The 12,210-nt window shown below is 39.6% G+C and overlaps 1 protein-coding gene across 1 annotated transcript in view; it reads left to right on the forward strand.

Annotated features, from left to right (window-relative positions):
* Positions 1-12,210, forward strand: part of LOC119011739 (2-lysophosphatidate phosphatase PLPPR4-like) — an 81,090-nt gene that overhangs the window by 36,442 nt on the left and 32,438 nt on the right. Inside the window, exons 3-6 of the mRNA XM_037085078.1 lie at positions 2,065-2,188; positions 2,388-2,583; positions 5,169-5,226; positions 5,455-5,628. Coding sequence (XP_036940973.1) covers positions 2,065-2,188; positions 2,388-2,583; positions 5,169-5,226; positions 5,455-5,628 — 552 coding nt within the window. The remainder of the gene's footprint in view (positions 1-2,064; positions 2,189-2,387; positions 2,584-5,168; positions 5,227-5,454; positions 5,629-12,210) is intronic.

Consider the following 12,210-nt stretch of genomic DNA (forward strand, 5'->3'; position numbering starts at 1 on the left):
AGTTAAAAGTTTAAAAACAGTTGATTTATCTGTACTAGTTCATGTAATGTGCTGCCACCTACTGGTCACAGGTTGATGCAGGCATGCACACTCTGTAATACATGCTTCAGTTTAGTTCAGGCAGGCAGGAAGAGCACTGCTTGGTGCATGGATTTGTTGTACGGGCTTATTGTATTGATGTAGACACAACAGCAAAAAAAAAAGACACTATCTCCATCTCTCCACCTAAGCTTCTAAGGGCAAACTGGCTGTTGCCAGAGCAACAATAGCCCGTACCTTTGCACGTCTGTGCTCCACCAGCATAGTTCAGATTGTGTTGAACATGAACATTATGATCACAGAAATGTATTGGCCTCATAAAATGTTCCTGTAAAAAATTATAAGCACCACGATGACATAAACAAACACGTTACACTGTGAACATGTTACTCCAGGTGTGTTTCTGTGTATACTAGATTCTACTGTACATGTCAAAGCCACATTTGAGATATCATAAACACATATATTGATACAGACTGTGATGAAAATTAAAAACAAAGACAGACAGGTTAAAAAATATGCAACTCACAACATTTAATAAAGGATAAAATGATCATGTCTGAGACTTACCATTACTTTTCAAATGAATATAGGACTGAAAAATGCAGACATTGAATATCTTTACTTATTCATAGTTATTTATGCTCATGGCATGACACAATCAAGCGGCTCTGTTTCACACGCAGATCAGGGCTGTATTGCACATGTCAGGAAGCAGGTTTTCATTCATGGCACAGTCAGATTTTTGTGTAGCACATGCAACATATATACCTCTGCTGCTGTGTAGACTAATGAACAGACTGATTAATGAAGAGTAGTGGCACTGTGTCTCCTTCAGTGTTGCTTGAGAAGCCGTAAGTGAGTGAGGTAAGGAGGAGCTACTCAAAGAGTGTGAGAGAGAAGAAATGATGAGCACAGAGCAGCAGGCAGGGACTCAGAGAAAGACAGCCTATGTCTATAGTGTCCATACCCTCTGACAGAAATATGCTACAGTCAAAGCCAAAAGGCCTGAATGTGGGACACGCACACACACGCACACACACAAACACACACACACACACACACAAACTTCAGCATTGTGCTGTTGCAGGGCACACCCTCTACAGTTCAGGCTCCATCATTTCCAACAACCAGACTGAGAATTATCTTCTTGTCCAGATCTTATGAGTCCAGCAGGGTCGCAGCTGCACTATTCTTGGCTGCTAGGTTGACTTTTAGCTGCAGTGCCACCTTTTCCCATCCCGAAGCTTTACACATGGAGTGAAAGTAAAACAAAAGAAGACACATAATGAAACCTTCATCTCTACATACACAGACCAAAGTAATTGTTTGATGGAGGTGCAAGATGAGCTCATGCAGATGTTTGTATTCAAAAGAGAAATGTCAGGAACTTTTCAATAATGTTGCCACTTGTTGGCATCTGAATGAAGCAGAGAAAGACTTGCCACTGATGTGAAAACTGGACCATATGTCGTATGGTCCCCTATAGGACAGAAACACAGACCTTTGTTAGCTTATACTGTGTCATAGATTGTGTGTGTGTAAAATGGGCTGAGATGTGTTTCGTGAAATGTTGTGGTTTGTCCTTCAGGGCCAGTGTATAAATCTGATATTTCCATCCTGTTTTCTGCTAGGTTATCAACCAGTACAGAAACCAGGTTTGTTTAAGAAATCAGACTATTGCAGAGAGCTGTGTGTAACTAACTACTTAGTCTGCCAACACATCTACTTTGACTTCTTCGCATGCATCTGAACTTTACTTTTTCAGTCTAGATTTTCAAAGCAAGCTGCTGCAAAATCTTAATACCAGATCCCAGATCATCTTGCTGTCTTCCTCATCTTTGATTAAAAGTTCAGGATTGTTTTACATTGTACCTATTTATTGTGTGAATAAACAAACAAAATCATGAACCATGAGTTATCAGCCATGATGTAAGTTCATGATTAGTGATCAGTGACGTGGTGAATGTATCTGGTGATGTCTGCATCACTTGTAATCTCTTCTTTGTCCATGTCTGTGTGCAGATTCTGATAGGAGAGGCCATTCTGTACTGCTATCTATCCAGGAGGTCATCGACCACTGAGGCCAACATCAACGCTGCAGGCTGTAATTTCAACTCCTACATTCGCAGAGCTGTACGCTTCATAGGTAGGAGGACACATGCAATATTAACACCAAATATTATGTGTATGTATTTCATGACTGAAACAAGCCTCAACTGTAACAGCAACATAACTGTAACAAACATGTACTCTGAGAATATTGGTGGATACAGAATAAAATGAAATTAAATACTTATGACCTCTTATCCAGTGGCTGCTGTTCTGAAATGTGTTGTTTTCCTCAGGTGTCCACATCTTTGGCTTGTGTGTAACAGCACTGATCACTGATATTCTCCAGCTGTCCACTGGTCAGCACACTCCCTACTGGTTGGATGTGTGTAAACCCAATTTGACCCACATTAACATGTCCACTTGTGATGAAGCTTTTATTCTCGAGGATATCTGCTCTGGACAGGACACTGGGCTCATAAATGCTGGGAGGTAAGGAAGGCTGCAGTCAGTGTGGGAGTAAACCAGTGAGTGTGTCAGAGGATGTATGTGGGTGTGTGTTTATGGAGTAATTTTTAATGTTTTGTTTTAGCACGCATGCACACACACACACAGACACGCGTGTGCACACACACACAAGCTATAATCTTCCTGTAGTCTGCAGGCCTAGTTCTCTGCCGTTGTTATGGTTACAAATCTGCTTTTGGGACATGAACTAAAACACAGAAATGATGAGCTTGATAGTAGCACACTATGCACCACACACGCCAAGGTCAAGTGCTATAACATGGATTGGTGACAACATAGCTTTTCTACCATGACGAGATTTAGGGTTTCCCTTTTTTTCCCCAATCGAGATATGCAGCTTTCGTTTCATATGCAGACAGAGCAGCCGACCTTCATGGTCAAAGTTGACTACTAGAACGTCACTAGAACAGCAGACCCTTAAATTTGTTGTTGTTACCTTCATTTGGGCTCATTCTAGTATGGCTGGTCAGTCCACATTTCCGCAATATTCACATTTCAACAATAAAAATGCCAAAAACCCGACTAACCCGAGGACAGATGGACTAAAGAACTGTTTTGTGTTCCTGATAACTTTGGACTCATACAACAGGGGCCACATCCTAGACTCTCCAAGGGTCTGAACATTTATCTATCTATCTATCTATCTATCTATCTATCTATCTATCTATCTATCTATCTATCTATCTATCTATCTATCTATCTCTATATATATATATATATATATCTATATATCTATATATATATATCTATATATATATATCTATATATATATCTAAATATTTATATATATATATATATATATATATATATATCTATATCCATTTACATATATATATATATATATCTATATATATCTATATATATATATATATATATATATATATATATATATATATATATATATACGTATATATATATATATATATATATATATATATATATATATATATATATATATATATATATATATATATACACCTTAGTAAAGGTACAAAATGCATACTGACAAGCCGCAGAGCCTCTGGGAGAATGCCCTTTGGGCAGATGAGACAAAAGTGGAGCCTTTTGGCAAGTCAAAATCAATTTCACTGGAGTGCTAGGGGCAATTTTATGCATTATATAGCATCAAAATCGCTATTTTTAAAACACTAAGAAGGCTCGACACAACATGAAACTTTGCTCATAGTATCACCAGGGTCTCGACACATGAACTTGAGCATTGAGAACATTGTTTGTGTACACAGAGTTTACTAAATAGAACATTTTTGAACAACACAATCAGCTGGGGTTAACCCCGGTCCTGCAAGTATTCCAGGTCAGTTAGCACCAGCAGTTGTGACGTAACACTTGGTAGCTAACTTCACAATCTGAGGACCACCACCAGCAAGCAAGTTAGCACCAAGCTGCTATCCCTGCAAAGGAAAGGAGCAAACTGTTTCCTTTTCTGCCGATTTTGTTTAAACCTTGCACAGCAAGAACAGAATTCAACATTGGCATTCCAACCTTCTCCAGCACCTTTTCTTTAAAGACTGGTAATGTTGAACAGGGCTTAGATATCATAGCAAAGCATGGCTAAACACAGGACTTTAATCTCCGGTTGATGTAATGCATATGTGTTCAATGTATTTTTTTGTTCGCTGTTTTGGTGTCATTGTGATCTCAGGTCAGGTTAACTGTATAATCTATCTGATTGCTGTGTGTTGAAAACCTTTGGAGGTGAACAGTTGACTCAGTTGTATCGGTCATTTTGAACCACAGTGTATTGTATTGCACTATACAGACACTTAATTAACTGGTAACTCTGAGTTTCATTACTACTGTTGTTGTGGCAATTCTCTCAAAAAAGACCATATTAAAATGTATAATCTGCTATTCATCCATGCCTTATTATCATTAATAATTAATTCAATGCATTTATTTGTTTAAAAGGATCCCTCAGCACCAGCTGGTCTTCAAGGGGTCCAACAGCCAGTACATCCTAATTACAATGAACATTGTTACATTTTGTTACACTGTATTCATTATGATTGTGGTACATCAAAAAATTATCAGAGCATCCAGTTCTGACTCTTTTTACCCAGTGAATTCCCTCGTTTAGGTTTCACAGGAAGGACAGACACTAGATGACCAACACTGGACTTTGGACCAGCTGTTGACTAATGCATTCTTAAATGATATTTGAATGAGGATTTGCTATTAGATTGATGTGCAGTGTACAATGGGGGAATGAATTACTGTCTGTCTTAAGGCATCAGATTTTGGACATGAGGTAACATGAGTTGTTGTTCTTCTTCTCACAGGAATCCTGTGGTGTTGCATCCCTGTGTGCTTTATATACTGCATGCATTAAACATCTGCCACATAATCTACCACCACACACACACACACGCACACACACACACACACACACACTAATCCAAGTCACTCCCAAAAAGGACATTGCTGAATATGCATCACCTTGTTGCTGATCCATATTCAGCATTGTCCTTTTTGGTCTGAACAGGTTAGTTAGTACAAAGAACACTCAGTCCTTCTTTCTTTCTTTACAGGAAGTCTTTCCCCTCTCAGCATGCAACTCTGGCTGCCTTTGCTGCTGTCTACATCTCAGTAAGTGGATGATATACACATTCACATGTGTAATGAGACTCGTAGCTTAACACAGGAACTAAAGCTGATGGCAGTTGTAGTTATAGACGGTTTGCACATGGTTAAATACTGAAACAAATACAATCACAAGTGCAAATGGATTTTGTTATTACTTATCTGGGCTGAGAATCACAGGTGAGGGATCATCAGTTTTTTATATTTAAGCTCATGTGACATTATGTGTTTCAGATGTACTTCAACACAGTGCTGACAGACTCGGCCAAGCTGCTGAAGCCTCTCCTGGTCTTCTCTTTTGTCATGCTGGCCATCCTGGCTGGGTTAACCAGGATCATCCAGTTCAGAAACCATCCTGTTGATGTCTACTGTGGATGGTTATTGGGAGCTGCCATCGCCATTTATCTGGTAACTGAGTCAACCAGTCATGAGCATTTTCCCAAAGTTTCTTGTGTAGCTTCTGTGTTTATTCTCATAAATACTGTTTGTATGTTGTGCTGAACCCTTAAATAATAATAATTTCCCAGTCTGGGATACTTAAAGTAATTTTATTCTATTCTATTCTAATCTATTCTATTCTATTCTTCGTGGAGGCATTGACCTTGCTCCTTAGTTACTTACTAAGGACACCATATTGAAAACATCATGCCACTGAAAAGTTGTTATTTTAGAGTCACACAGGTGTTTGAACACTCTTAACGCTCAGGTAAAGCCTGTCTGCTTCTTCCTAGGTTTTTTTATTCTGGCAAATTAGAAACAGAAGTAGACATTTTTTAATTTAATTCATTACTTTGTGTTTCTGGGTAACTTCTTAGCTTAACTTGGGATTTCAGGTCCCCAACCCTGAGGCACATTGCAGTAAATTTCACTTCAATATACATTGAACATAAAATCCATAGGTTTCCCAACAGTTTTGTTTCTTTTCTGTAATTACAGGTGTACACCCTGCAGTGTTCAACACAAGGAAATGCATTTCTTTATTGGGTAACCACTAAACCACTAATATGAGAGAGAAGCAAATGTTGTCTGTTCTTACATATACGAGGAGCATTATCGAGACAAAAAATGACCAGTAATGGTGAAAGGTAAATGATGAGGTTGACCCATCAATTCAGTGTTTTGTGAGAATATGGTAGGCAGGAATTGGACCTTCTTGGACTGAGGGCGTGCCTCATTGAAGAATATTTGGCAAGTTTTGAATTAAGTGCATCAATCTGTATCTATCTATCTATCTATCTATCTATCTATCTATCTATCTATCTCTCTCTCTCTCTCTCTCTCTCTCTCTCTCTCTATATATATATATATATATATATATATATATATATATATATTATATATATATATTTATATAACTTAGTATGAAAGATGATGCAAAACGTTACAGCTCTTCATTGTTATTAGCAGAAATAGCAGGAAATAATAGAGACTTATTTTGCAATCATTAAAAAACAGGACACAGAGGAAGCAGGAGAAGTTAGACTTTAGTGGCCTGCCACAGTCGAGGTACTTAATGGGAAACACTTGAAGTGTGTAGACAGTTTTGTGAAACGTTCAGTTTAGTTACAAATATAGCATACCAACAGTGGTAACTAAATATATCAAACTCATGGCTTTCACGCTAACTTGCTGTGGCACTCTGCCTGTACGCTCGGTCAGAAATCAGTCACCAAAGTAAAACGATTTCAGTTTACTCAACGCATATTCCTTTTTCGACCAAAAGCAGTAAAACAGTTTTGCAAAAACATCTGACATCACAGAGGCATTCGGCTAGGACAGAAACTTTTTGGTTGTTCATGCTCATGCCAGCTGTGATAGGAGAAGAGTGGAAGGCTTAATACCAGTCCATTTTGTCATTGGAAAGTCTTAAAATCTCACTGTGTTGATATTTTACATTGCATGGATTCGGCAGACATCTTAGGCAGATGATATGTACTATACAGTGCGGTACATGTGGTTCAGTATAACATTCAGTACATTCTAATGGGCTGAAAGAAGACATGGACGTTCAATTCTCCAAACTGGTGAATATTTGCATAGTGTATTCAATACCTCCCACACACTATCACCCTTCAGCCCACACACACTTAGATAATCATGTCCAGCATACACATAGAGTGATGAGCAGAACTGGAGCAGGCAGGCAGACACACCAACACAGGCCTCTTCAACTGCCTACACTTTGGTTGTTCTGCCTTCTCTCACAGGAAGAAATGTTGGCTACAGATGTGATGAGGTTGTGCTCTGAAACATCAACTCTCCATCACATGATTCACAATCACCAGTTACTCAACACAGTTTAAACTAGGTACATTTCCTAGTGGAATGTTTGACCCAAGAAAATGATTACTGTGATTAAGTTACAAGATTTTCATCGACCCATATGTAGTTTAAAGTATAGCCAGACTGATAAAAGATTTGTAAGACCGATACCAATACAAATATTTGGTGATTTAAAAATCCGATATATCGGCTGAAAATATATATTTTATATATATATATATATATATATATATATATATATATATATATATATATATATATATATATATATATATATATATATATATATATATATATAGAGAGAGAGAGAGAGAGAGAGAGAGAGAGAGAGAGAGTTTATAGTAGTATATAGTTTTATTTTTATTTTTTTAAATCCAGCGACACATAACAAAACATAAACAGCTTTCTGTAACATTAGTTATTTGTAGTTATTTATGAGTCCTCACTGAAATAATGTGATAATGCAGTTTAAAAACAAACTTGTTTTACTGTCAGAACAGAACAGAGGAACATCAAAATATGACATAGAGTTTGTGGTGTTCTAAACACAACAGAGGCGTTGTAAAGCAGGGGTGCCCACACTTTTAGCTTGGGAGCTACTTTCAAAATGACCAGATCAAAATGATCTATCTACATAAAAAGTACTACACATCTATTTTCATACACTGAGTATACTTTATATAACACAATGCATAATTGATATTGAAAGAGTAATGTGACCCTTGGTATTGCACAAGAAAACTGACAGCAGTAATGCACATAGGTGACAAACAGCCATCAATACGGCACACTGTTTACACACCGGGAGCTGGTGGTTTCCTTCATGAAGTTTTTGGATGACTGAAAAATGTCCTCTCCCTGCGTGCGTTCTTTCCTGAGCAGTAATGTGGGGCTGTATCGCTGCTGTCTGTAGACTTGTCTAATTGCAGTGAGGAACACTCGCAGTCAGCAATGTCTCTCCGAAGCTGCTGTGTCAAATCCTCAGCCATTACTTTGCAGCAATGTGTAACTGTTCTTCTTGATAGCTGAAGAGCTTTAAATTGATATAATATTTCTGGTTAAGGGGCCAAGCCGGAGGGCCGAGGGAACACATATGCAAGCAGATGTGTTTCCTAGGACTAGCAGTGCTAAGAACCTGATTGTAATTGTTTTATCCCGCTAAAAGTGGTGCTGCAGGCTAAACCGTGCAAGAGAGGGCAGTGCAATTTGGAGGGTTGGTCCAGACACCTGCACGTACCTCAAACACAAAAAACTACGTATATCCACCTGCAGGGGGCACTATAACCTAAGCCAACGCGTTTTTGCCTAGACTTGCATCCCCAGATTCCCTGAATGGATCTGAATCACTTTGCAATTGGCCATGCCCACTTCTGCCTGAAAGTTTTTTCACAAAATCGCAAAAACTGGAAAACCTACTTTTTCGAACTCGTCCTTGAGATTTTGTCTGATCTGCATGAAACTTGACACATACACTCTTCAGCTGGACCTGATCTAAAGTTTTCAAAAGAACTTAGATGCACAAATTATTAATGAACAAATTTCTGTAGCTAGCTAGAAAAATGTAAACTGTTTGATATCTCGGTCAAACTAAATGCTATTAACACCAAATTTGAGATCCTTGGTTGCCATGATACTGGGAAGGGATGAGCTGAATTTGTTAAATTTTGGCCTCTAGGGGGCGCTAAAAATATGGGAAGTTTAAATCTCTTGAACAGCTACACCGATTTTTACGAAATTTGGTCGGTATGATATATAGGGCCAATTCTGACACCACATCTTGAAGGTGGTCATGACTGGTCAATGTGGGTGTGGCTTATTACAAGATAAACAACAAACATTAATGTCAGCCAAACTATTATGCTGAGAGCTGAGAAATTTATATGATACATATACAATAGGACACAGTTCTTCCATACCGAAAATTGCACCTGTACTCCACTAGGTGGCACTATAATGGATGCAATTGCATTTTTGCCTGAAACTTCCATAAATAACACATTCGCAAACCTTATATTCTTATATACTTACATAGAACACGCCCACTTCTGCGGCACCTTTCGTTCGCTAAATTGCTACATATGCAAAACCTACTCTTTCGAACTCCTCCTACAATTTAAGCGCCATCTGCCTGAAACAGTGCACACAGAATCTCCAAATGTGTCTGATGAAAAGTTGTCAAAAGAATTTTGGCACTCCAATAAATCTGCTAGTTATAACCAAACAATCTTTTTTACCAGCTAAAAAACACATATTGTTTCATATTTCAGTCAAACTAAATGCTTTCATGCTTTCATCAAACTTAAGTCAATTGCTCCTGAAGTCATCCAGAGGCTCTGTGCCAAATTTGGTACAAATTGGCCGAGAGGTGGCACTATAACAGATGTAAATGCGTTTTTGCCTTTAACTTCCACATTTTAAAGAACACATTGATAAACATCATATTCATGTATTTCCCAAATAGGGCTAGGTTTTCTGACATAGGTCCCACCCACTTCTGCTGCACTTTTCCTTTTTCAAGTCACCACACACTAATAAACATAAATGCATTTTTCCTTGTCACTCTCATTTTTTGTTGCAATAATAGAAATGTAGTGAAACAATACTGATGTGGGGTCACTCCGGAGGCCAGCCGTATAGTTAAGTAACACCTGGTCAAAGTGGGCATGATTTAGTACAACAAATCCAAATCGGCACACATTCAGCCTTTTGCACTTCCAGTGCACTTGCCATAACAGCGAATGCCACAGCTCAGACATTGGCCTGTGTCCTCATTTTTCCCCGAGCCCATCATAATTTTGGGCAAACTTCCGTGGGCTCTGCAGTGCACAGGGTCCAAGTCACTCAGGGGGCTTGGCCCCCATTCATAACTGCTTGCAGTTCTAGTTTGTTTTAATCCTGAAATAAGGAGTCAGCTGCCTCAACGAAGGCCTGTTTTATCATATTAGCACTTAACATAGTGGAACAAACAAAGCAAAGAATAAATGGAGCACCTGTCAGTGCGCACGGAGGGAATAGCACCAACCATATACACAAACGTGCATCTGGAGGCTCCATGCACACAACAGGGCGACGCCAAGAGATCCAATTTCAGCAATTGAGCCTGGGGTGAAGTGATAGCAGAGGTCCAGGAGCCAGGAGTCCAGGAGACCCTGCCAGCAACGGCAGAGCAGCGACCATCCAACATCGCCGCGAGCCGAGGGAGACCACAGCAGCAGAGGAGCGCAACAAAGGTGCCAGGCAGTGAATAACCTCGAGGTTGTAGTGGAGGGAGGACCAACGGAGCAATGATGGACAGCCCACAGATAATTGAGTATGTCAGTTTGAAAGGTAGCGTTGCTAAGCTAACAGCTGATCGGAAAGGCTAAAAGCTGATCGGCAGAGGAAGGTGAGTCCACGGAGCCAGTTGTTCAGGTGTGCAGCCTTCAAATTAGTAACACAGCCCCAGAGCTTGTAGGGACAACTTGGTGTTCTTTTTCCAACAGAAAAGGTGTCGACCTCAGCTTGCATTTTGGAGGGAAGTCAGTGATAGTGATGATAGTTTGACAAATTAGACAAATACAATTCTTTTTGTATCTAACCAGGTCACTTAGCTTGCTTGTGTTTTGCAGTAGCTAGTGCGTTTGCACATGCATAGTGACACGTGACACAACACAAAGAGATCTCAGACTGGCCGTCCTGTAAGTCAATCAGGTGGCAGAGACTCAACCTGTTGTAGAGTGTTCCAAGTGTTCCAATAGCTTTTTTACAGCTACATGAAAATCTTACCATTTCAGCGGCTCTTTGTATGTAATTTTGGCTGTGTTGCTGCTCTGACTGTGATGAGATAGGGTGGAGTGAGGAGGGAATTGGTAAGACTAGTGAAATTATGTAGAATGGTCTCTCATAGCCTTGAAATAAACACATTAGCAAATTTGTGTACTATACTAGCTAACATTTAACATGTATATAATGTTGTTAGCTAACATTTAATGTTGGATATAATCCTGGCTAACATCTAATAATGTATATGATACTAGCTAATATTTAATCTGGCAGATAATACTAGCTAATATTTAATATTGCAGATAATGCTAGCTAATGCGAGCTATTTTATAATGCTAACTAAGATTTGATATTGTATAAAATTTTGTAAGCTAACATTTTATATTGTATATAATGCTAGCCAATATTAAGAAGTGCATATCATATTATTTAACATACAATATATGATGTATATTGGTATATTTCATGTCGCCCGGAATGGCATTTCCGGGGCCCCACCCTGGAGCCAGGCCTGGGGTTGGGGCTCGCAGGCGAATGCCTGGTGGCCGGGTCTTTGCCCGCAGGACCCAGCCAGGCTTAGCCTGAAAGAGTGACGTGGGCCCGTCAAGAGTGACATGAGCTGTCAACTGATCACCACCTGGTGGTGAGTTGGATCTGCTGGCAGGGGAGGAAGCAGGACAGACTTGGCAGACCCATACATATTGTGAGGGTCTGCTGGGAATGTCTGATGGAACCCTCTGTCAGGGAGGTCTTCAACTCCCACCTCCGGGAGAGCTTTGACCAGATCCCGAGGGAGGCTGGGGACATTTAGTCCAAATGGACCATGTTCTCCGCTTCCATTGTTGACGCGGCTGTTCAAAGCTGTGGCCATAAGGTCTCCAGTGCCTGCTGTGTGGCAATCCCTAAACCCAGTGGTGGACACCGGAAGTAAGGGATGCTGTCAAG

Source organism: Acanthopagrus latus, chromosome 21 (genome assembly GCF_904848185.1).
Source record: "Acanthopagrus latus isolate v.2019 chromosome 21, fAcaLat1.1, whole genome shotgun sequence".
In the NCBI taxonomy this organism is placed as follows: domain Eukaryota; kingdom Metazoa; phylum Chordata; class Actinopteri; order Spariformes; family Sparidae; genus Acanthopagrus; species Acanthopagrus latus.